The following is a 23,062-nucleotide window of genomic DNA, read 5'->3' on the forward strand; positions in this document are numbered from 1 at the left end:
ATTTTATAAATTTCGCAGCAAGGAGCTTCCACCTGTTTTGCCATATTTCTGCCGACACTCGTCATGGGAAATTTTATGGTGCTCAACTTGTTCTTGGCCTTGTTACTCAACAGTTTTAACTCCGAGGAGCTTAAGTCGAAAAAAGAGGCAAGTCAACTGTTCCCGTTGATCGTATTCCGATTCCAGTTTCTTAACGTTTGTGAATGTATATGTCTATATGTCTATGTGTGTGTCAGAAAAGTTACTTAAAAACCGAACAACTAAACTCGAAAAGCTCGAAAATCGACAGGGGAGACATACCTCTCTCCGTGTCATAAAACAATCCACTAAACTGATTAAGAAGATCGATGGTTAGATTGACTACTAAATGTTTGATTTGAATTTGTCTTGCACTTTGATGTGGTTTTCGGTATATGTGTGTCTCGGAGAGTGAGATCTTAGCTTCATCATGATCGCGCGATGGCACCCTGAAATTGAACTACCAGTTGAATTATACACCATAAGATTTGCGGCACTTTTCTGTTTTCACGAGCAAAATCGATTATAATTTTCATGTTTTCTAAAATCCCAAATAAATTTAATCATTCTCTGCATTTTGTTACTAACTGTGCTAAATGTTTTCCTACTATTTAACTTTAAACTGTAACCTTTAATAAAACACAGTGCAAAGGGATTAAGAGAACGTTTTTCTTCGCCTTTGCTGTGTTCGTCATTTCGGATCTGTCCGAAATCTGTTTCTATAGGGCTTGTTCTGAGGACATTTACACAGATTCAAACTGCATCGAACTTGGACTCAGAACAGACCTTATCAAGTCTCGTTTAAGTCTATGTAAAAACCAATTTTAAAATGCACTTAAGCGTAATCCAATTAACATAATTTCTGTCGTCAACTTTGCACAATGCGTTTTAAACCTTGACTTACCACACAAAACACATCCCACACTAAACACGAACACAAACCAACTAAAACTAACGCAATTTAAATACACTTAAAACGTTAAACAGATTTTCAAGAAGAAGGTAATTTTTCCAACTAAACCGTTTTATCTTGCTTTAAACTTGCTTGCCTCGTTTGCGTTAACCAATCCATATCTAAATCCAGACATACTGTATGTGTAAATACTTATAGTTTAGTCAAACGTTGATCAGGCTATATATGTACGTTGTAATCTTTTGTGTTGCCTGCTCTTAGCGTAAACCGTGTTCAGTTCTGTATGCATTGGATCCCTAATCGTATAATATTTATATCGATGTCTATTCAAAAAGAATCTTGTAGCAAACTCTTCAGTTGAGTTTCCCCCCAGGAATTTTCTGTGTTTTAATGCTGTGTAATCTCTGTCCCAAATAGGAAGTGGGCGAGGAGTCCAAGTTAGCGAGGAGCATTGAGCGCGTGCGCGACCTGATTCGCAAGAAGCGGCAGGAGCGCAAGGATCGCAAGGAGCGCAAGTTTGCGGATAAGTTTCAACAAATTGTACTTGATGCCCAGCAGGCGCATGCTCAGGCTCACTCCCAGCAGACTACAGTGGGTCTGGAGAGCGGCGACAAAACGGGTGTGCTGGCGGAAACCAAGATGCACAGACTAAGCTACCAGGTGAGTCGGGCCTTGTATACTTCCATTGCAGTTAAATTAATCTATCCCCTTACAGGAGTCTATGAATCGGCCAGTCTCCGGCTCCGACTTTGGCTTCCAAATCCCGCTGCACGACGGCTTGCATACGATAGTTGATGGTCTCGAGTATGATGACACAGGAGAATTGCCAGAGCAGATCCAGCTGCAGTCACATCCACTGCCACCCACGTCAGACTTGCTGCCTCCCACATACGAGAGTGCAATGATGGCTGCCTCCGCCGCCTTTCCAGCCGTAAACGGGAATGGAAATAGCAACGGAAACGGTCAAAATCTGACGCCTTTCGCCAATTCGGAGCGCCGGCTGCAGCACCAAATCTCCTCGGGAGTTAGCACACAGCTGAACGATTCCCGAGAAGAGGCAACCTACACAGAGTCTATTGAGCTGCGCATGCTGGGCCAATATAACTCAACGGACACGGATCCGTACGCCAACGATCAGCGAAGCGGCTGTGGCTCATTTAACCGCGCGGACTCTCTGCAGGACAACTCCTCTCGGCGCTACGGAAGCGAAGAACACGACGAGGCCTATCTCAAGTACCAGAAGTCTCTTCTGACGCGATCGCCAAGTTACCGAAAGTCGCTGGACCGCCTTTCCCAATCCAGCGGCCAATCTCAGCGATCACTGCTCAAGTCGGAGGAGATTGAGTTGCGGCGGCATTCGAGTGGCCAGTCATTGAACTCTATATCGATCGAGCAGGACGAACTGCTTTCGCAGCAGGGGAATCTGCGCGAGGAACTGCTCAACTGCGACCAAAAGGATCTCTTTCTGTTTCTGCAGGAGGACGACGAGATGCAAAAGGGTCCAAACCTGAGCTGCATCTCGAGCGCCATAAGATCTCGACGTCCCTCGATTCAGTTGGGACAGCCAGAGAGCGAGGCACTGATAGAGCACTCCGAGTTTGACAACATTATCCAGAGCTTCGAGAAGGAGCTGGAGGAGATCAAGCGCTCTACCACGTCATTGGAACGCAAGCTTTCCAATCTTTCAGAGCCCTCGCCGGCAGCCGATGAAGCAACAAAGGCTATAATGGAGCACATTGCCATCATCACGGGCGCCTCGGAACGCTCGGCCGCCGACGAGGTGGTGCACCCATTAAATCCCTATGACAGTTACGACTTGTCAAGCGTTCCACGGCGTTCGCAATCCGTCAGCGCAGCCGCTCAGCGCCAGTCTGTGAAACTGAAGCGTCGAAGCCTGGAAAAGCAGCGTAAGATAGACGAGGACTTCAGTATTTCCAACGAAATACGCAAAATCTGTGATCAAATTCACGCCCCCTTCGTGGCTATGGAAGCCATGGCGGTGGCAGCCACCAGCGCCAGCCAGGTGACGCAACCCAGTCAATCACCCTTTCTTCGACGCAAGATCGATCCGTTCACGGTGCAGTTTGATCGCTTCAAGCGGCTCTCCCTTATTGAGCGCGTGGAGGAGCTGCCAGAGGAGGAGAAGCCCATCTCGACACTGCGCATCGAGTCGGAGAAGATGCCGCGCAAGTTTCTCCGCGGACACGACCAACTGCGCCTGGACAGCCTCTCGCTAAAGAGCACCAACTCGTACGAAAATCTGCTCATTCAAAAGCAGAAGCTGGCACGTACACCCTCTGCCGTTCGCGCCACGCCGCCCACCTCTTTGAAATCGAGCATAGAGCCACCGACACTGGCGCAAATTTCATCGCTAAAGACCACTCCGCCGCTAGCTGCTCTTACCGAGCACCAGCAGCACTTTCATGCCACGAGCATCCAAGCAGCACCCACTCACGGTACCGGTCACATCCATGCCCATGCCCATGCCCACTCGCAGGCAAATGCTCTTCCGATGGCTGGGCCGGGGCGACGCCCGGAGCATCCGCAATCGACGCTAGACAAAGCCGCATCCTTCCAGTCCGCGCGCACCGAGTCGCACAGCTCGGGAGCGGTCGAAACGAGCTCAGCCATGGCCCAAAAGGCTGAGCAGTCGCAGTCTGCGGCGCCAGAGGCCACACAGAAGCCGTCGGCATTCACGCGACTGACCGAAAAACCATGGCATTGTTTGGTTTCCTACGTAGACGATCTCACTGTCGGTGGGAGACGTAACTCGCAGGGAGCTTACAATGATCCCATGACTTTTCCGAGCTACGGGGCCACGAAGGCGCCCAAGGTGCCCGACGACTGTTTTCCCCAGAAGTGCTACGATCAGTAAGTAAGACCGGGGATCAACAACAGAACCATCTAATACCGAATCCATTTTAGCTTCTTCTTCCGCTGCCCCTGGTTTATGAGCTGTATGGACACGCAAAGCGCGAAGCACTGGACGCGCGTGAGGACGGCTGTCTTGGCGGTTGTCGATACTCCGGCCTTTGAGTGGTTTGTGCTGGTGCTGATCTTTGCGTCGAGTATCACGCTCTGCTTCGAGGACATTAACTTGGACAAGAATAAGACGCTGAAGCGCGTGCTCTACTGGATAAATTTTTCCTTCTGCCTGATATTCGTCGTGGAGATGATCCTCAAGTGGCTCGCATTGGGTTTCTCAAAGTACTTTACCAGCTTCTGGACCATACTCGACTTCATTATAGTGTTTGTAAGTGGTTGTTTTGACAAGATTTTGCGAGGAGTCCATATAACAGATTTATTTTCCTCCAGGTGTCGGTTTTCTCGCTGCTCATTGAGGAGAACGAGAACCTGAAGGTACTGCGCTCGCTGCGCACCTTGCGAGCTCTGCGCCCGCTGAGAGCTATCTCTCGGTAAGTTGACAGTCGCTGGTTCTCTCGATAGGCTGCACCACAACCTACTTAGACATCCGTGCATCTGGTGAAGAAAGCTTTCTGCGTAGGAACTTTCGCCTCTACTTCTCGCTCTTTCTTTATCACTACTGATCTTTTTTCCGGGGAGGAGTGGTCAGACCGTGCGATGCGATCCAAGAACTATGTGCAGTGTTTAATACAATCTCGTTTTCTTTATGAATTTCGAATAGAAATACGTACTCGTAGAACAAGCATTGCATCGTCCTCGCCTCCGTCCTCGTCCTCGAATCTGTGTAGTCTTTAGCTGAAACCTCCTCTGCCTCTGTAATCTCTGTATATTGTAGATATGTACATATGTATAGATATATCCTTAGCTAGCTAAATAATTTAATATGCAGACGAGATCCAATATGCTACCCATCCATTCATCTGTATACGTATCCATCTGACCACGACCACTTAGCACTGCCACGGCACAGTTGAGACGACCTGCGTCCATCCCGTAATGATTAGCATCTCATCGTCCATTTCTATTCCAGGTGGCAAGGAATGCGGATTGTAGTAAACGCTCTCATGTATGCAATACCATCAATTTTCAATGTACTTTTGGTTTGTTTAGTTTTTTGGTTGATCTTCTCAATAATGGGTGTTCAGTTCTTTGGTGGTAAATTTTTCAAGTGCGTCAATGAGATGGGCGAGTTACTGCCGATAACTGTGAGTACTTTTCGGCAGAAGTTCAGATGCAGCTCCATCTCCCATCTCTGGGATTATACTAATCTATGCGAATTCCAGGAGGTCAACGACAAATGGGACTGCATCGAGCAGAACTATACGTGGATAAACTCTAAAATAACCTTCGACCACGTAGGCATGGGCTATCTGGCCCTGCTGCAAGTGGCCACCTTTGAGGGCTGGATGGAGGTGATGGCCGACGCAGTGGACGCCCGCGGAGTAGACCTGCAACCGCAGCGAGAAGCCAATCTATATGCTTATATTTATTTTGTTATATTTATTGTGTGCGGATCGTTTTTCACACTCAATCTGTTCATTGGAGTTATTATCGATAACTTCAACATGCTCAAAAAGAAGGTAAGTCCATTGGCCTATGCTCCTGCCCAGGCCAGCTTCTCTGCATCCACACGTGAATCACCTGTGCATATGCTAACCACCTCCATCAAACCATCTATTATTTTTTTTGCCGTCTTTCGCTGCAAACGCCGTCATTATGTGTACCTTTAATCCTGTTATTGTGTTGCTGTGTTGTGACCAGTTGTGTTCATAGAATATATTTAGCATATCGCTTAGTGCGTTACATAACTGTGGATTGTATATATATAATTAAATGTTCATTCTATTCTCATCACTTTTATAGTATGAAGGAGGAGTGTTGGAAATGTTTCTCACCGAATCTCAAAAACACTATTACACGGCTATGAAAAAATTGGGACGAAAGAAACCACAGAAAGTTATTAAGCGACCTATAAATCATTTTTTAGCTATGTTTTATGATTTATCCAATTCGAGAAGGTAAACAAAAACGTCAATCGACCCCTGAACCAACCAATCTCATTCTAAGACCAGCAAATTACGTATATCTACTTATAGTTTGTACTTACTAATAGTCCTACTCTGTCTCCTCTGAATCTAACTTTAACTCTTGTACTAACTCGTATGCTAACGCGTAGTTTTCTCGGTTAGGCCCACAACACATCTATAGAATGTTTCTGATTTGGTGATAAAATTCATTTGAACACTTGTAATTCCCGGCATTTTTGATCAGATCCGGTGCTTGTCCCAAGCAAACACCGTCAAAAATGCCTCTATCTTCTGTATTCTGTACTCTGTATCCTATATCCAAATGCATACCTTTTAAAGTTCTGTAGAGCACCTTTTAATATAAAACTTGACGACTGATATGAATTAGATACCATTTAAAATATCTGACCTACCGCACTCTGGGCATGTTCTATCTATGGGATGATTAGCTGCCTATGGCTTCTCCAGCCGCCCTTTTGAGACTTCACCCCTTGTGTCTACAACCAGCATGTATATAGATAGTTTTAGATCTAGTTTACTTTCTACAACTCTATATAATGGTGTTCCTCGCAATGCCTGTACATAATCCCCTTCTTTCTTCATTTCTGAGGAGCACCTCAACTTCGGCCAGTCCGAAGTTTGTCAGTGACATTCATGATTTAATTAAAACCAACTTTCGCAATATGCAGGTTCGAGATCGCGATCTTTGTACTGATTTTTCTCAACATGCTTACCATGGGCATCGAACACTACGATCAACCGCATGCGGTCTTCTTTATCCTGGAAGTGAGCAACGCCTTCTTCACCACGGTCTTCGGGCTGGGTAAGTGCTTTGACCATATCTTCGTTAATTTTTTATTGATTGACATTTTGCTTCTCCCGCAGAAGCCATTGTGAAGATCGTGGGCCTGCGCTATCACTACTTCACGGTGCCGTGGAACGTGTTCGACTTTCTGCTGGTGCTGGCCTCCATCTTCGGCATTCTCATGGAAGACATCATGATCGACCTGCCCATCAGTCCGACGCTGCTGCGCGTGGTACGAGTCTTCCGAATCGGGCGCATCCTGCGCCTGATTAAGGCCGCCAAGGGCATCCGTAAGCTGTTGTTTGCCCTAGTGGTGTCGCTGCCCGCCCTCTTCAACATTGGGGCCCTGTTGGGACTGATTACGTTCATTTATGCGATCCTGGGCATGTCGCTGTTCGGAAACGTAAAGCTCCAGGGCGCCCTCGACGATATGGTAAATTTCCAGACCTTCGGGCGAAGCATGCAGCTGCTGTTCCGGCTGATGACCTCGGCTGGGTGGAACGACGTGCTCGAGTCGCTGATGATCCAGCCTCCAGACTGTGACCCCTTCATCCACGGACAAACGAACGGCAACTGCGGCCATCCGCTGCTGGCCATTACCTACTTTACGAGCTTCATTATCATTAGCTACATGATTGTGATCAATATGTACATTGCCATCATCCTGGAGAACTTTAATCAGGCGCACCAGGAGGAGGAGATCGGCATTGTCGAGGACGATCTGGAAATGTTTTACATTCGCTGGTCCAAGTAGGTGCACTCTACCTGGGAATGGGCTTAGCCATAGGATCTTAACCAAAAGCTACTGACTATTCGAACTGATTTACTTGCAGATACGATCCACATGCCACCCAATTTATACACTTCTCGCAACTGTCCGATTTTATTGCCTCTCTCGATCCACCATTGGGCATCTCGAAGCCCAATAATGTCGCTTTAGTGTCATTTAATCTGCCCATTTCTAAGGGCAATAAAATACACTGCCTCGACATTTTGCACGCGCTCGTGAAGCACGTGCTAGGTCATGTCGAGGAGACCGATAACTTCAAGCAGTTGCAGGAACAAATGGATGTCAAGTTCAAGAAACAGTTTCCAACGCGCAAAGAATTGGAAATTGTTTCGTCGACGCGGATCTGGAAGCGCCAGGAAAAGGCGGCCAAGACCATTCAGACTGGCTGGAAGGAATATTTGCGGTACTACAATTACCACAAAAGCCAATTGCCTCACCCTTGCTTTCTCAATCAAGCCCCATACTTGTCTCTCGCGATTTTCTAATCGTGTGATGTCTCTTCACAGGCGCAAGCGGGAGAAGGAGCGCTCCAACTCCGGGGACAGTGCCACCCAGACTTCCAGTCCAGGCGGATGGCAATCGAAGCTCTCAGCGTTAAACTTCTTCCACCTACAGGTAAGTGCAGAGATCTAGTTTACACCTGCCTAATCTGGTCTCTTCCAACACTTCGCAGGTGAGTCGCCGTGGCACCGCCTGCTCCAGTCGTGCCTCGTCACGGAAATCCTCGCGTGCCTCTGACGCCTCAGATCTCAGCGAATTGGCCGGGCCCTGGTTGAACCTGCCCCTGATGCTCGTCTCGGGGGCCGACGACGTGGTCAAGGACATCAAGCAGCAGAGCGACGAGCTAGGCAAACGGTATTTATCCTGGCTCCACCCGCACCACCCACCCACACCAACACAAGACATATACACAACAAATATACACTCTGACACGTAGCCATTCCATGTATGTTTGTGTTTCATGGCTGCGATGAATTTGAAATGCAATTTTTAGACGAAAACAAAAGGCTTTCCATGCTCATGCCACCATAACATGCAACAAAAACATAACCGTCGATCTGCATCGATAAATTAACGTTTTGTGTGTCCACAGTGTATATGAACTTAAGCCCTATTTCTAGCAAATCCTCTTGTATCTCCCTAAACTATGAGTCCCTGCTCGCAGACATGGTCACTGCCGTTCTCAGAAGTGGCTCGCAGCCTAGTGGCTTGAATTACCTAGGTAAAGGCAATCTCCCATCCATACGCTGCTTAGCTTAGCTAGCAAACTAAAAACCACTATTTACGTACAAACTTAAATCTTACAACAGACAACAATCAGAAACCAATATCAATATCAGTATCAAAACAAGTGCAACAAGCAATCTTACAAACTTCGTTTTTATTTTTCATCCATACTCGTTGTATATTCAGCTAGATTAAGTATATATATCTATTGAACCAACTATCCAGTACTCGTACCAGTCGACTACTTATACGTATCCTATCTAGTATTTCCATCCAAACTCGTCTCTCCACCCAACTCAGCTCATCTAAGCGAACGCAAGCAAAGTCTGCAAAAACTCATTTGCCGTCAGATGCAACTTTATATTCAACTATTATTCAACAACTATCAGAACAAGAACCACAGTTAATTGCAGTTTTAAAACATTCGAGTAAATGCCTAAAATAAGATTATTTGTAAGTAGCGGCATAATCGGGATCCTTTCAAACCAATCCGTAGATCCACCCACTCCGACCTCACCCGACTCGCCGAAATTAATTTGCGATAGACACGTGAATGCGCAGAGTTAATTTTCATTGGTTGCTTGCCCTTATCTAGATCGTTAGCATAGTTTGGCTATCAATAAGTACTCTCATTTACCCATCATGTCACCAGGTAATTGGAACTTTAAGAATAATTCTCATACGAAATCTATTTTCATCGCCATTCATAATGATGTACAGCTTCTTTAGTGTCGAAAGCTTTACTTTCTTTCCTTTGTTATTTCGTCAAAAAATTGCAGCTATCGTTAAAACGAAACAATCCTCGACCTTTATATGTGAACTGACCTTTCTAAACCCGAACATTTTACATTCCGATAAATGAAATTTATGCTTATGATTGTTACTGTTATTCCAACTACTAAACTATTACTATTATTAGCGGTAGCATATTTGTGGAAGCGCCTAGAGCAAGTCGTCGCCGAAGCTTTTATAATTTCTTTTTGCGTCATCAGGATGCTGTCGATGACAGCTTAACCTCACCTTCAGTACATAGAAAAAGTAATTATTGACAAGTGCCTACTCACCCACCCACTATCCACTCGACCCACTTACCCAGCATCCCATTCACGACTCTTGCGCAATTTGTAAATACTCTCTGTACATAGCCACCGCCCGATGGGCCAGCACTTAAACCACCTCTGCACCACTATCTGAATCTAAGTCAGTATCAACCTCACATGTTTGTGGCCTTGCCTCCATCGAGATGCATTCCATCGAAACGACCTCTTGCGTTTCCTAGTTATAAGCTTATGTTCTTGACTCATCTACTGTTACTCGCTACGATCTCTTTATCTAACTATCTGTCTATCTGACCTACCTGTCTATCCACACAACCTTCGTACTTGTGCGTTGTGCCATCACGATTGCCCGACACTAATGCGTGCCTTTCACCCACAACAGCTGCTATGAACAACACGACCAACACCACCTCAACCTCCGCCTCTGCCACGGCCTCCTCCACCGCCACAGCCTGCGCCACTGGTTGTGGCACCTCAGCCACCTCCGCCTCCGAAGGCGACCGACACCAGGCGGTGGGGGAGGGCCGACTCCCTCACGTAAGCGCGCCTCTAGTTTCATTCGCAAGAAACCGCCCCTAGAAAGAGGTTTGTCAGCACAAAGCGCTTTAAGAGTAAACAAGAACGCTTTTGTCTGTATGTGTGAATTGTACTTATTATCATCCGGCCGAACAGGCCACTAAAGTCCTCTTCTTTTGCCGTCTTCTAGCCGAGGCACCTGCCCCCGAGGTGATCGTCACGAGGCCATCGCCGGACCAACAGATGCACCCGCACTCGCTCAGCTTGCGACCGGACAACGCCACCCTGGTGCATGTGCTGGTGCATCGCGAGAGCGAAGAGTACAAGGAGGAGGATGAGAGCAGACCATCCTCGCCTGGAAACGGAAATGGTAATTGTAGTGGCCTGGAGAGGCTAAACAAGCAGGCGCCACCTCAGATACGGATTAGCACCGGCTCGGTGGAAAGCACCATGGACACGTGCACAATGCCCACGGTGCAGATCATGGTGGACAGCCCCAAGGACCCGCCGCGTGGGGACTTCAGCACCGAGCTTGCCGCACATGCTGCAGGAGCCATCGAGGATGTAGATATGCCCATCGATGTAAATGTACAAGGCGACACATCGCAGGTGTTCTACGACTACAGCCCCGACAAGTCCACTAGTGACCGCCTAGAAGAGGAGGAGCAGAAGGAAGCGCAGGACGAGGCACCACCAGCCAGAGAGAGATGACCTCCGGTCAAAATACCGCAGCGGGATTCAGGGCGGCGCTCCAGTAGTAGCAGCCAGAGTAGCAGCTGCAGCAGCGCCAGGAGCAGCTCGTCCTCCTCGTCGTCGTCGACGGCATCGGCAGCTCCCGCGGCGCGTCGTCCGAGTTGACAACCTCCAGTCTGAGTGCGTATTAAATGCCGATTCCTGTGTGCATTTGTGTCAGAACTCGTAGTTTTTTAGGCTTAGGAATAGGCTTAGGCATGGGGCTCGCCTCTTTGTTATCATAGTCGATTACCTATATAATTATATACTAGTCGCTTTATACGATATACATATATACACATATACAGATACGGAGCTATCCAAATTTATACATACAATATCAATCTAAGGAGGAAATCAATACTAACTATGTTAACAAGAACGTGCATTAAACCGTTGTAGTACTCGAATCAAATCAAAAATCCGAATGAGTCGGTGTCGGAATCACCTACATTATGGTTATTGTCACAATCAGAATTGAGTAAGAGGAGATTCGTTGGTAGTTTACTGCCCGATTTAGTCGTAATCAGATCGGTTGACCCACAGACGAAAGAATGAATGTAAGATTTTGCACCGCAATGTATCCTATTCTCCCTGCCGTGGGCCGACTTTTTTGAACATTTTCGAAGGTTGTTTTTGAACTATACAATACATAGAGATTGGCATTACATGCATACATTACATGTGTAACTAACTATCGCGGTTAGATCTAGGCTCATAACTGTAGTGTTTGATTTCATAATTATCGACCTGCATATACGACGGTATATGTGAATAGTATCTAAATACATTTTGTACATATGCCAAAGGAAGTATTTTAAACTAAAAAGCTAATATTATAGTTACAGACATTAGTTAGAGACAATTTATTGAAATATTTATAAAGGTTTTTCGTTAAGATAGCTCATTAAATTGCCGATTACCAATACAATTACGAAAGCGAATATTATCCATTACCGATTGTTCGAAGTACAAAAGCGAAGTATTAGTAGATTTGATTATTATTATATTGTATTGTACATATCTTATGGCCCATCCCAGATTCCCTCCTTCTTTTCTTTTCTACATCAAACTGTAAGAACTAAGCCAAAAAATCATGTCAAGTGATGTACTCAACACTCTCACATATTTAAATTAAATCTAATCCCAGTCGGGATCTAGCCACTACACTGCACTTTTATCGAAATCGTTATTAAAGCAATCCAAGAAAACCCGAAATCAATCAGAAGAGCTACCAAAGTACCAGTGAGAATAACTTTTATATTGTGACGCGCTTAGTTTAGTTTATTTTCGATTTAGTGTAGCCGAAACAATTAAATCAAAAGCAAGATGCAACAATTGTAGTCTCCTATACAAAGAACAACCTACAAGCTTCCACAAGAACTCTATTTTAGCAAAATGATTTACAATTTACACTCGACTTCTTTTTACGATTTAAATAATGGCTAGGTTGGGCCAAGTTTCCAAGAAACTCGCCTTGTTACTTTTTTACTTTTTAAGTGTTGTTCTCTCTCTTAAGTCTCCATTGTGATCGCATTAAGTTTAAACATCGAACAGGACATGAGTTGAGAAGTGAATATTACGTATTTCAAGCGGAAGAATATAACAAATATCAAATACTGAATTACATGTGCACACTTTATTCGACTCAAGTCGAGTCTACGCTACTCTTACTCTACTTTCATAACTTAACAACAGACAATCAGACAGCGATTGATAGTAAATTGAAATTCTATGGTACCAACTAAATCGTTTTCTCCAGGAACAAACAAACAAATGAACACACAACAACTTAATTGTGATTTTAACTGCAATTTTTACACATAAAATAAAACAACTAAGATCATAATTTTTAATTAGAATTGTTAACAAAGGAAACAAATCCAACAACAGACAGAAACCAAACACTCGTCAATTAAGTGATATTTAATAATGGTACGTACTCGTATTCGATTGTACATAAACGAAAAACGATTATGATAATGATAACGAAATAGCAATAGAACCTCATCCAACCACAAAAAAAAAGATGAAAACTCAAAAAAAAGAGGAGTTTTAATTTAAGTTATCATCAACAAAAATCGATTAAAAAGATATTACGATTAGAGAGCGAGACGAGACCAATCGGAGCAATGCCATGATGTGCGATGTTTAATTTAGTCATAAAGTATAACGACAATAAAATGAATGAGGCATATTCCATTAAATAGACACAAATTCGAGGCGTCATCGTTAACGAACCCAAAACTAATATTGACAACAGGCAGGCCACCCACACAGAAACCGGGGTAATACCAACAAACGTAGCTCTAGATATTATTGAATCGTAGTTGTAATCGCAGTAGACGAAGCTATGCTCCCAGTCAAGTTAAGCCAATAGCTAATCGAACCAATCGGAAACAGAAGAGGCAGAACCGAGTTCTATGCATTTAAAGCTCACGGCACCGCAAGCAGGACATTAGGATGAGCACCCGAGATAAAGCGACAGCTGGATGTAGGAGGCTGGAACACATAAAGTACACAAATATATACCTATAGTTAGCAATACGGCTGGTTTGAGTAGGCATGCCTTACAGAATACACGATTTTATTTATATATACATATTTATTGTTGAGATTAAAGTATATACGATCGATAGAAGTTAACGTTTCATCGGCCACGCTACCAGCAGTAATAGAAGACGAATAATAACATTTAAACCAGGAGCTAAGAAAAAAACGAATCAGAAGTCGTAGGATTGTTCAACACGCTCTGAGAACTAAGTCAATTATTTTTATTTGCCGCTTTTAAGGTCCTAGTCCTAGTCCTAGTCCTGTAACAATAACAGCAGCAGCTAAAGCGTAGTCAAGTGGAGAACTAAACTAAAGTTAAATAACAATTCGTATTCTAGCTTTGCTTAATCATTGCCTGCGCTTCGTTCGCTTCATACACGCTCCAATGGATCAACTCAGAATTTTGGTCCGTTGCTGTCGGAAATCATTAAAAACAATAATTAGGCTGAAAATTGTTAACAGATTATGACCGCATAGTTTGCATAAATTTCCACTCGGATTTCCATTGCCGTTGATTGCCTCGTTAGCCCTTTAGATCCGTGAAATTCGATTTGGTCAGCTACGCTCAGTTCATCTCTGACTTAAATAAAAGATTTATGATAGACAAGGGAGATGCAGAAAATAAAAATTAACCATTAAACATAAGATGTGACTAAGACACATTTTGAACCGAATCATATCAAATCAAAACAAAAGGATAACCAAGTAAAGGGAATAACTAATGACAACTCTAAAAAGCGTAAATCTAATATTTGAAATTAAATATTTACTCCGGTACAAATGGTACAGTAAAGATATTCGTTTATACAATATTTACTGTCTATATAATCATTATATACTACTTACTTACTGAAAATTATTAAGGGTTTTGTTCAATTTCATTATTCGTATGTTAATAAAAACAATTTCCAACTAACTCGGTTCATTAAACTGCAAGATAATTGCGAATCGATCTGAAATGTTTTAAGGTAGTGTCACCAAGAACCCAGCCCAAGAAAGCCGGAATTGGAAGATAGATAAACAGCACAATCGTCGAAGAAGCAAACAGCAGGAAGATCAGGTAGGTTCTCGTAAACTTAATGTACTCGAACTCGTCCCGCAACAAGAGCATGTGCGTCTAACTGGACAGCACTGGCAGGGGGACGGACAGGCAGAATTCCATGTCAAGATTGAATCGGAGTTCTAAATAGAGCTAAATAGTTCGTCCGTCGATCTTTGTACCGCTCTGGTGCTCTCTTGGCGCTGCCAGCTCCGGGAACTGCACCTGTAGTATTCGACGCACTTCTTCCTTGTCCGTTATGCATTGCTCTCCCAAGCTCAGACCCAACCAAATTTTCGGACGGCCGGCGAAACCATGGAAGGGTAAAACAATGTCATGGAAATGGTCTCCCACAGAAAACGGTATTTGACATCGCTTCATGCTACGATGGTTTTCACATAAAGCGGGCAACAAGCTGGGCAGCGGAAAGCCGCCGTACAGGTTTTTCGGCAACAAGCTGGGCAGCGGAAAGCCGCCGTACAGGTTTTTCGACAGCCAATTCTACGTTTTGGGGCAATTGAAGAAAGCGTCTTAAGTTGTTTCTGTGGTACCGACTGCTGTCCTAATTTGTTTCTCCATGTAGTTATTAAATTATAACAATACGAGCGAAGACAATAGAAGGTCGGCGGCCTGCGGAGTCAGTACTTCAGCACGGGAGGTGCAAGTCTTAGTAATTCAAATTTGGATCAGGTTTTGTCCGGGTATCAACATCTAATCGACACATCAGATTCAATTAGCAATCAATTTGTTTCGCTTTACGCTTTGATAACTCTTCTGGATGGGGCTTCAGTAAAACCCCGGGTGTGGAGGCTGAGTCGATGGGAGTGCTGAAATCGCAAGATTTATTTATTTTCTGCGCCGACTTGTAATACTTGAAATGTGTGAGAAATCGGCTAATCACACTCGGGCTAATTTGAATATGCGACTACTTAAAATTTATAAATGGGTAAAGAATTGGTAATCGGAAACATCAACAAAACAAACATCTGTTGAAGGTGGCTCTTCATCTTTGCTACGCAAACAAATTGATTATTGTTGGCAAGTTGGGTCTGATAAGATTGAATTGACCCACTGTTTGGTCTCTCTATTTTCTAAGGATTTAGCCACTATGTTTTTTGTAAAATAAATTTGCATAAACTATTTACAGAGTGAGCAGAGCTAAAAGACAAATTCTTTACGGCGTCTGGAATGTATTAAGAGACAGCAAAGAACCCAACAGGCTTGCACAAAAATCCCAAATGGACCAACAAACATTTTAGCTTAACGAAAGTTTTTCACAACTTGTAGCTGCAAAAAGACATCACAAAGATGGTTTTTGTTAAATTTTATTTTACCTATGTTAATAAAAAACATTGTTAGATCTTGGCTTATTAAAGAAGTTAATACTATTGCAAAGCACCTGATCGAGTCTCCATCAGTTTCGCTCCTGGACTAGCTGTATCAACTGCTCCAACTGGTGCTCGATCAGTTTCATTCGGTTGTCGTTGATCTGTTCCTTCTTTCGCCTCTGCACCGCGCTGTTCTTTTGGTCGATCACCGCCAGGGCCATCTTGACCGTCCGACCGTCCATTTGGGAGCACCTTCCAGTGAATACGGAGCAGCAGCAGGGCAAGAGCTTCAGAGGCGGGTCTAGAAACTTCTTCTGGGGCTCACCGGCACTCATGGGCAGTTTCTGAAAGCTGGCCTGACTTTTGCCTTCCAACGTCCTCATCTCGAAGGGATCATTAGTGGGTATAATAACCTGGCTGCCATCGTTCGGCAGCACGATAATCTGACGCAGGCTTAGGTAGTTGGGGTAAATGTTCATCAATCGCTGGCAGATAGTCCGCAAAAGATTATTTCCCATCAAGAACCCGGCTCGTCCGTGTGCAGTCAGAACCTGTTCATACCGACTCAGCACGTTGGTCCGGCAGATGGCCCCGTTCAGCTCCGCCTGCGCCTTGATAACCTGATTCAAACGAGACATGGAATGAACCAAGGAAGCCGGAATTGGAAGATGGATGAACTCACCTGGGTATCGCTCACGGCTAGACCGTTCAGCAGGTTGAACAGCACAATCGTCATGAAGAACACAAAAAGCAGGAAGATCAGGTAGGTGTAGATACTCGTAAACTTAATGTCCCCTGCATCGAACTCGCCCGTCAGCATCACAATGGTCTTGATCAGGGCCTCGATAGGCTTGGTGAACGTGTTGAAGTCCCCACCGTCTTCTTCCTCCTTCCCAGAATCCTGGTCCAGCGTGGCGCTATCCTCCATCGGCTTACCGAAGAGGATGTAGAAGCACAGGCTGAAGGTCAATACAAATATCGAGTAGAGGGCAAAGCACTTCAAGAAGCTGCTCGAGACCTCCCGAAGCATGAGCATGTGCGTTGAAATGGACAGCACTGGTAGGGAGCCCACCAACAGGCAGAATTCAATGGAGACTAGCAGGATGGTGGACACCGCCAAGACGCGCTTCGTCTCTTTGTCGAAATTGGATTCAATGCAGGTACATATAGAAAGTATTATCAGAACGACCTCCATAATATTAGTAATGGACAAAAGATACCGAACTGGAGACATCATGAACTGGATGGCCTCCCTAATAATTAGATAGCCAATTCCTAGCCAGGAAAAAATTCCGAATAGGGCGGTGAGAGCCCTGTGATCACTCTCGTGAAATTTAAGAAGTGTGTGGGTGATGATTGAGGCGGTAAATAGTGAGTAGAGCAGGAAGTTAATGTAGAAGATCGTGGAAAGACGGTGCCACTTGAGGAAGAGGAAGCTCGAGATCACCGGATGATGCAGCAGGTGGCGCAGCTCCTTCGTCTCAGCTATGAAAGCAATGGGGGCCATTTCGTCGTGGAGTTGATTGGAGGGGGCGGCAGGCTTACCCACTCCAATGTCTCTCTCCTGGCGAATCAGATTCTTGAAGTCGATGTTGATCTCGAAATTACGTTCTCCGGACTTTTCTCCGTTTGTGGTGATGCAGGAGTCAAAGTGCTCCTCCAGCACCTCGGGTGGCATGTCCTTGATGGGCAGCGTTCCGAAGGAGCTCCTAGAACCAATGTAGGCGCCGTGCTTTAGGAGTTTCTGTATAGCCGTCGTATTACGGTATTTCACCGCATAGGAAAGGGGCACTTGACGACCAGTATCAGCCTCGTTAACGTCCACGCAATCGTTTTCTAGGAGCAAGTCAAAGCAGCGCTGATGGTTGAAGCTTTCGTATGGCGTTTCCTCTAGGCGACCGATTACTGCATTCAGTAACCTGGATTTGGAGTTCAGCCGCAGGTTTGGCTCCTTCAGCAGTCGTTCCAACGCTTGCCAGTTGCCACAGATTACGGCCAATTCGACGATAGTGGCCTCGTTGGTTTTGTCGGGCTTTGAATTAATGTCGACTCCAGAGGCGATGATGGCTTCGAAGGCATTATGCTTGCCTAGCTTGATGCTCTCCTGCAGAAGGCTAAAGAACTCATCTTGGTTGTCCGCATTGCCCTCGTGGCTCTGTAGGTACTCGGCAAATTGCTGCTCAAACAGGCCGTCTTCTCCGTACCGCAGAGTCTGTCGAAGAGTTTGTCCGTCAATCTCTGTACCGCTCAGGCGCTCTTTGGGCAATGCCAGCTCCGGGAATTGCTCCTCCAGTAGCCGGCGCACTTCTCCATTGCGATGGCTATCGATGTCTAGCTCAGGGTGATTTACGAAGAGCTGCACCAACTCCCGCTTCTGAGCCTTCACCTTGCTTTTCCTCAACACGTGGTGCAGAGGCGTGAAATCGGCTTGGTCAATTATATTTGGAGAGGCCCCGTAGTCTAAAAGCAGCTTTATGCAGGAGAGTACATCTGAGGCGTTTTCTTCTGTGAGATTCTTAGCCAGCGAGTTGAGTGGGGTGAGCTGGGCGTACTTTCTATTCACTCGGACTTTTGCTCCCGCGCGGTATCTCAGGAGGGCGGCCAGGTTTCCGGGATCCCTTGAGTCGGCGGCATAGTTGATTGCGGCCTTGTTTAGCTTTTGATTAATCTACGAAGGGAAAAGGTGGTTAGCTTGGTGCCGATCTCAGGTCTTGGAAGTACTACTTACATAGTTGACCTGACAGCCGTGGTCGATGCAGGCCTCTATGAAATCCCGGCAGCCTGGTGTGGATAGTGCCTTCTCGTAGATGCATGTGTGGCGGTCGTCCTGCAGAGCGGCCTGTGCACCGCTGTCCAGTGCCTCGACGAACAGCCGGATGTCTTTCTTGGCCAAAGCTGCACTCAGCGTAGCCTGCGAATCGATGAAGCCGCAGTTGGTTAAGTCCATTTCTGTGGTCTGCAAAGAGAGAGACGGCACGGGTTGGCTCTTGGGTAATTACAACCACGCGTCGGATGGCCGTCAGTTACGGTCGCTTGGCAGTTATGCAAGAACCCGCATTGCTCTTCCGAGCTCAGACTCGACCAGATTTTGGGCAGCCCGCGAAACCTTGGAAGGGTTAAACAATGACACGGGAATGGTCTCCCACAGAAAACGGTATTTGACATCGCTTCATGCTACGATGGTTTTCACATGAAGTGGGCAAGAAGCTGCCCTACAGGTTTCTCGACAGCCAAATCTCCGTTTTGAACAATTTGAAAACGCGTCTTAAGTGGTTTTTGTGGTACCAATTTCGGTCCTCATCTGCTTCCTCGTGTAGTTATTAAATTATAACAATACGAGCGAAGACAATACAAGGTCGGCCGCCTGCGGAGTCAGTTTTTCAGCCCAGGAGGTGGAAGTCTTAGTGATTCAAATTTGGATCAGGTTTTGTCCGGGTATCAACATCTAACGATCATAAAGAATAATCATAAAATAATCGACACATCAGTATCAATTAGCAATCAATTTGTTTCGCTTTACGCTTTGATAACTCTTCTGGATGGGGCTTTAGTAAAACCCCGGGGGTGGAGGATCAGTCGATGGGAGTGCTGAAATCGCAAGATTTATACGCGGCTTCTTTCGTAAATTTCAAAGTGGCTTCTTCCGTGGGATTCTACTCTCTTATTTTCTGCGCCGACTGCTAATACTTGAAATGTGTGAGAAATCGGCTAATCACACTCGGGCTAATTTGAATATGCGACTACTTATAATTTATCAATGGCTAAAGAATTGGTAGTCAGGAAACATCAACTTATCCGTTGAAGGTGGCTCTTCATCCAAAGTTGTTTGGCTACGCAAACAAATTGGGTATTGTAAATGACCCCCCCCAGGTGGCAAGTTGGGTCTGATAAGATAAACAGAATCGCACAATCACCTTCCTTAATTGGCCCACTGTTTGGTATCTCTGTATATACTTTGGCTTTGTATTTGGACAGTATATTATTTGTAAAACCAATTAACAAACAACGTTATTGTTTGCGCAGCTTAGTCCCAAAGTCTTAGTTGACAGTTGACAGAATGGCGTAATAGAAATTAGCAGAAACGATTTCCAGAGAGAACAGACCGAAATGCTAAATTCTTGCCAGCATCGATTTATTTCCGGTTACCCAGTGTTACATGCAAGCACGCAGCCTATTTTCATACACAATACAGATACAATTGCATTTTGGCCTTGGATTTATCCAAAAACTTATTTTTTAGTTGGATCCAATATCCTCGCTCTTCTGGACTACACAAATATTAAATTGATAATTTACCCTGAGTGCTGCCAGTGAGGAAAGACTGAGATGTTCGGATGTTGAGGAAAACCAACCGGCTTAAGAAAATATGTATTTTTTGCTTCTGGAATGCATTAAGATACAGTACAACGAAAACCCGTCGATCAGGTTTGCACAGGAAAAGCGAAAAGACCAACAAGCATTTGCACTTAATTGAAGTTTTGCACAACTCTTAGTTGTAAAGAGGGACCACAAAAAAAAAGAAAATCCTATAAAAATTGTTTTTATATTTTAATTAATATTGTACAATTCTAGTAGCCTCTCATAGATATGAAAATATAATTACTTTCAGTTTAAGATGATTCGAAGTTCCCAATACTATAATTTGTATACCATTTCAGGGGCCTTAAAAATTAATCATCAAAGAAAACATTTCTTAATTTAAACTTAATCGAAATCAGCATTAATGATATCGGCATAAATTTGTTAAATTGCCGTTTCCCCTTTAAATTTTAAGAGTATTTAAACTTCGTCCTGACAATTAATCCAAATTCAGCCCATTCTGATAAATGTTAAAGTCTGGAAATGAGTCTGGCGGAAGGGAGATTCGCAACACCAAGAAATCTATAAATAAAAAATTTACAGATAAATTCTCCGGGTCCATGACGACTCTCTTTGGTTCTTTCTCACTTCATTTATTGAAGACGTAGGACGTATTTATTTAACATATAAAGATGTTCGGGAATTTTTGTCCATAAAGTCTGTTTATTTGCAAACTAAAGACTTTGTTTGTTGAAAAACAGACGATCGCCGGGAGACTTGAAGACTTGATATACAAAGGAAAATAGCCAGAAATAAAAAATTCTAAAATTGCTTAGGAGTGGCAGAAAAACTGTGAGCGTGATTGGGGCCACTGCTGGAGTTTTTGTATGTACACAAATTTAACCAAGCTCAGCCCGAAATTGTCATCGTAAAAAAGTCATAATTAAGATGGATGCGAGCAGAGATGGGCTCAAGATGTGGATATATATGTATATATATATATATATATGTTGACGGGGGCTGACTTCATGGTGAAGTGAGTTTGTGAAGCATCCGCTAAAAAAAAACAACCGCAGCAGAATATAGTTGTATATAGTAAAAAAATGTTTAAACGAACAGACACATGGATAATAGTCCAAACAAAGTGGATACCCCAGTTCGTGTAGCGATGTGTGCTTTATATACTCACTGTGCACTTCATAAACAATTGACTGGCCTGAATAATGTAAACAACAATAGATTTGGGAGGGGTGTCCAGAGCGAAGAGGTAGACCTTCAGAGCTCCGCACGATTCAGTAATTTCAAATAATTTAATTTAACAAACTCGGACAGAATACATGTGCGAATAACCCGGTAAAACGGTCCAATACTAATTGTTTGTTAGGTTTGGGCACTATAAGTTTTCGACCCCTCTGGATCTACGCCAGTGCCCGCCACAATAACAAGAAAAATAATTTAAAAAACTTGATGGGCGGAGTCAAATCGGCGAGCGTATGAATCCAGCCGAATGTGCATTCGTGAATAGGCCGGGGAGTGGGATCCAGAGAGGGCCTTAACACGCCGCATATCGCCTAATCGATGGATTACTTAATTGTAATTGGCAATAAAAATGCAAATTTAGCGGTTTTGGAAGGGGGACGGAAACACTAGATGCCTTAAGTCCATGCAAATGACAGTGCTTGATCAGAATTGTCCCCAACCCAACTCTCAGCTGGGTAAACATTGGGCTCAATTTACTGGTCTTACACGATAATTTCTGAACACGCCTGGTCAGCAAGAACATTCCCCGTTTTGAAAGAGTTTCTCAACTTGAGCACTCCACAGTAAAACTGGCCACCGCAGGCGTTGCCTTTTAAGGGCAGGGATCACCAGATCGTGATCTGCCCACCAGGCATTTGGAAATTGTTTTTTAAAACTTCGATGATGTCACAGGTCGGGTATAAATTCCAAATTAATCATTTATCAAATGAAATGCAATCAATTTATTAGCTGTTCTCGACGTCATTAAAACAAAGCAGTTTTTATTATATTTTTGCGATTGCGCCGTGGGCGCCGTTTTCTGCAGTTTTTTAACCTTGGATCACAGTTGAATGTTTTAAAACTTGTTTTTACTGCTGCTGTTATTGATGAGTGGGCCGAAGTCGAGAAGATTTTTAAACTGCGGTTTTAATCATTCCTCCTTTATCTGCATTACACATGATTCATTCTCAGTAATTTATTAAACATTTTAATTTCGCCGCGAGTCATCATTTCAAGCTAAAGATTTGTAACAGCATCTTCCGAATTTGCATAATCCACGAGGTGATTCATTTGATTTCCATATCAATGTTGGGGTTTTTCGAAAACAGTTTTTAAAATACTTTCAACCCTTTCACACAAAGCGCACTTTAATTTTGACGCGATCAATACCTTCTTCGTGAATATCCAGCCAACGACTAACCCATTCTGTAACCTGATCATCAAAAGTGAAGTGGCGGGCAACTGAGGGAAATTAAAAATTAACAGAAAGCTAACAGTGGGAACTGTTATCGTGACGGGCAGAGCTTTATGCCTATCGATAAGCTGACAAGTTTGGGCACACTTCGGCGGCTTACCGCCATGCTTAAAAATAATTATGTGAGAGAGCCAAAGGGGTGCGACATTGACCAACTAACCCAAGGAAGACCATAGAAGTGGAGCTGATACACACTGGGTATGTTAAGCTTTTGAAAAAGGAGTTCGCTGGGCTGCCGCCGCTGTGTTTGCTTGGTCGTCTGGCCAGTGCCTAGTAGGCACTGCCTACTTTTAGACTTTATTTTTAGGTACAGAACTGGACTTGAAAGTGTAACATTT

At 44.3% G+C, this 23,062-nt stretch overlaps 2 protein-coding genes across 3 annotated transcripts in view; one reads left to right on the top strand and one right to left on the bottom strand.

Annotated features, from left to right (window-relative positions):
• LOC108047935 (sodium channel protein 60E) overlaps nt 1-14,480 on the top strand; it is a 34,881-nt gene extending 20,401 nt beyond the window's left edge. Inside the window, 18 exon segments of the mRNA XM_017128361.2 lie at nt 19-147; nt 1,006-1,020; nt 1,349-1,591; nt 1,647-3,802; nt 3,857-4,184; nt 4,247-4,347; nt 4,887-5,061; nt 5,140-5,436; nt 5,720-5,874; nt 6,573-6,706; nt 6,769-7,438; nt 7,522-7,881; nt 7,985-8,093; nt 8,152-8,333; nt 9,625-9,743; nt 10,146-10,274; nt 10,277-10,348; nt 10,470-14,480. Coding sequence (XP_016983850.2) covers nt 19-147; nt 1,006-1,020; nt 1,349-1,591; nt 1,647-3,802; nt 3,857-4,184; nt 4,247-4,347; nt 4,887-5,061; nt 5,140-5,436; nt 5,720-5,874; nt 6,573-6,706; nt 6,769-7,438; nt 7,522-7,881; nt 7,985-8,093; nt 8,152-8,333; nt 9,625-9,743; nt 10,146-10,274; nt 10,277-10,348; nt 10,470-10,990 — 5,895 coding nt within the window. The 3' untranslated portion in view covers nt 10,991-14,480.
• Nucleotides 14,481-15,912: 1,432 nt separating this feature from the next.
• On the bottom strand, nt 15,913-22,700 carry LOC108047953 (transient receptor potential cation channel protein painless). 2 transcript variants are annotated; one of them, XM_017128387.1, is made up of 4 exons: nt 22,640-22,700; nt 18,660-18,887; nt 16,614-18,599; nt 15,913-16,551 (listed from the first exon to the last, which is right to left on the bottom strand). In XM_017128387.1, the coding sequence occupies exons 1-4, from the start codon at nt 22,688-22,690 to the stop codon at nt 16,018-16,020; spliced, it is 2,799 nt and encodes a 932-aa protein (XP_016983876.1). In that variant the 5' UTR covers nt 22,691-22,700; the 3' UTR covers nt 15,913-16,017. The 2 variants fall into 2 exon arrangements, with proteins under 2 accessions (XP_016983876.1, XP_016983877.1); XM_017128388.2 differs by having other exon boundaries at nt 22,305-22,672.
• Nucleotides 22,701-23,062: the final 362 nt, after the last annotated feature.

This window comes from Drosophila rhopaloa, unplaced genomic scaffold, assembly GCF_018152115.1.
Source record: "Drosophila rhopaloa isolate 14029-0021.01 unplaced genomic scaffold, ASM1815211v1 contig_115, whole genome shotgun sequence".
NCBI lineage: Eukaryota > Metazoa > Arthropoda > Insecta > Diptera > Drosophilidae > Drosophila > Drosophila rhopaloa.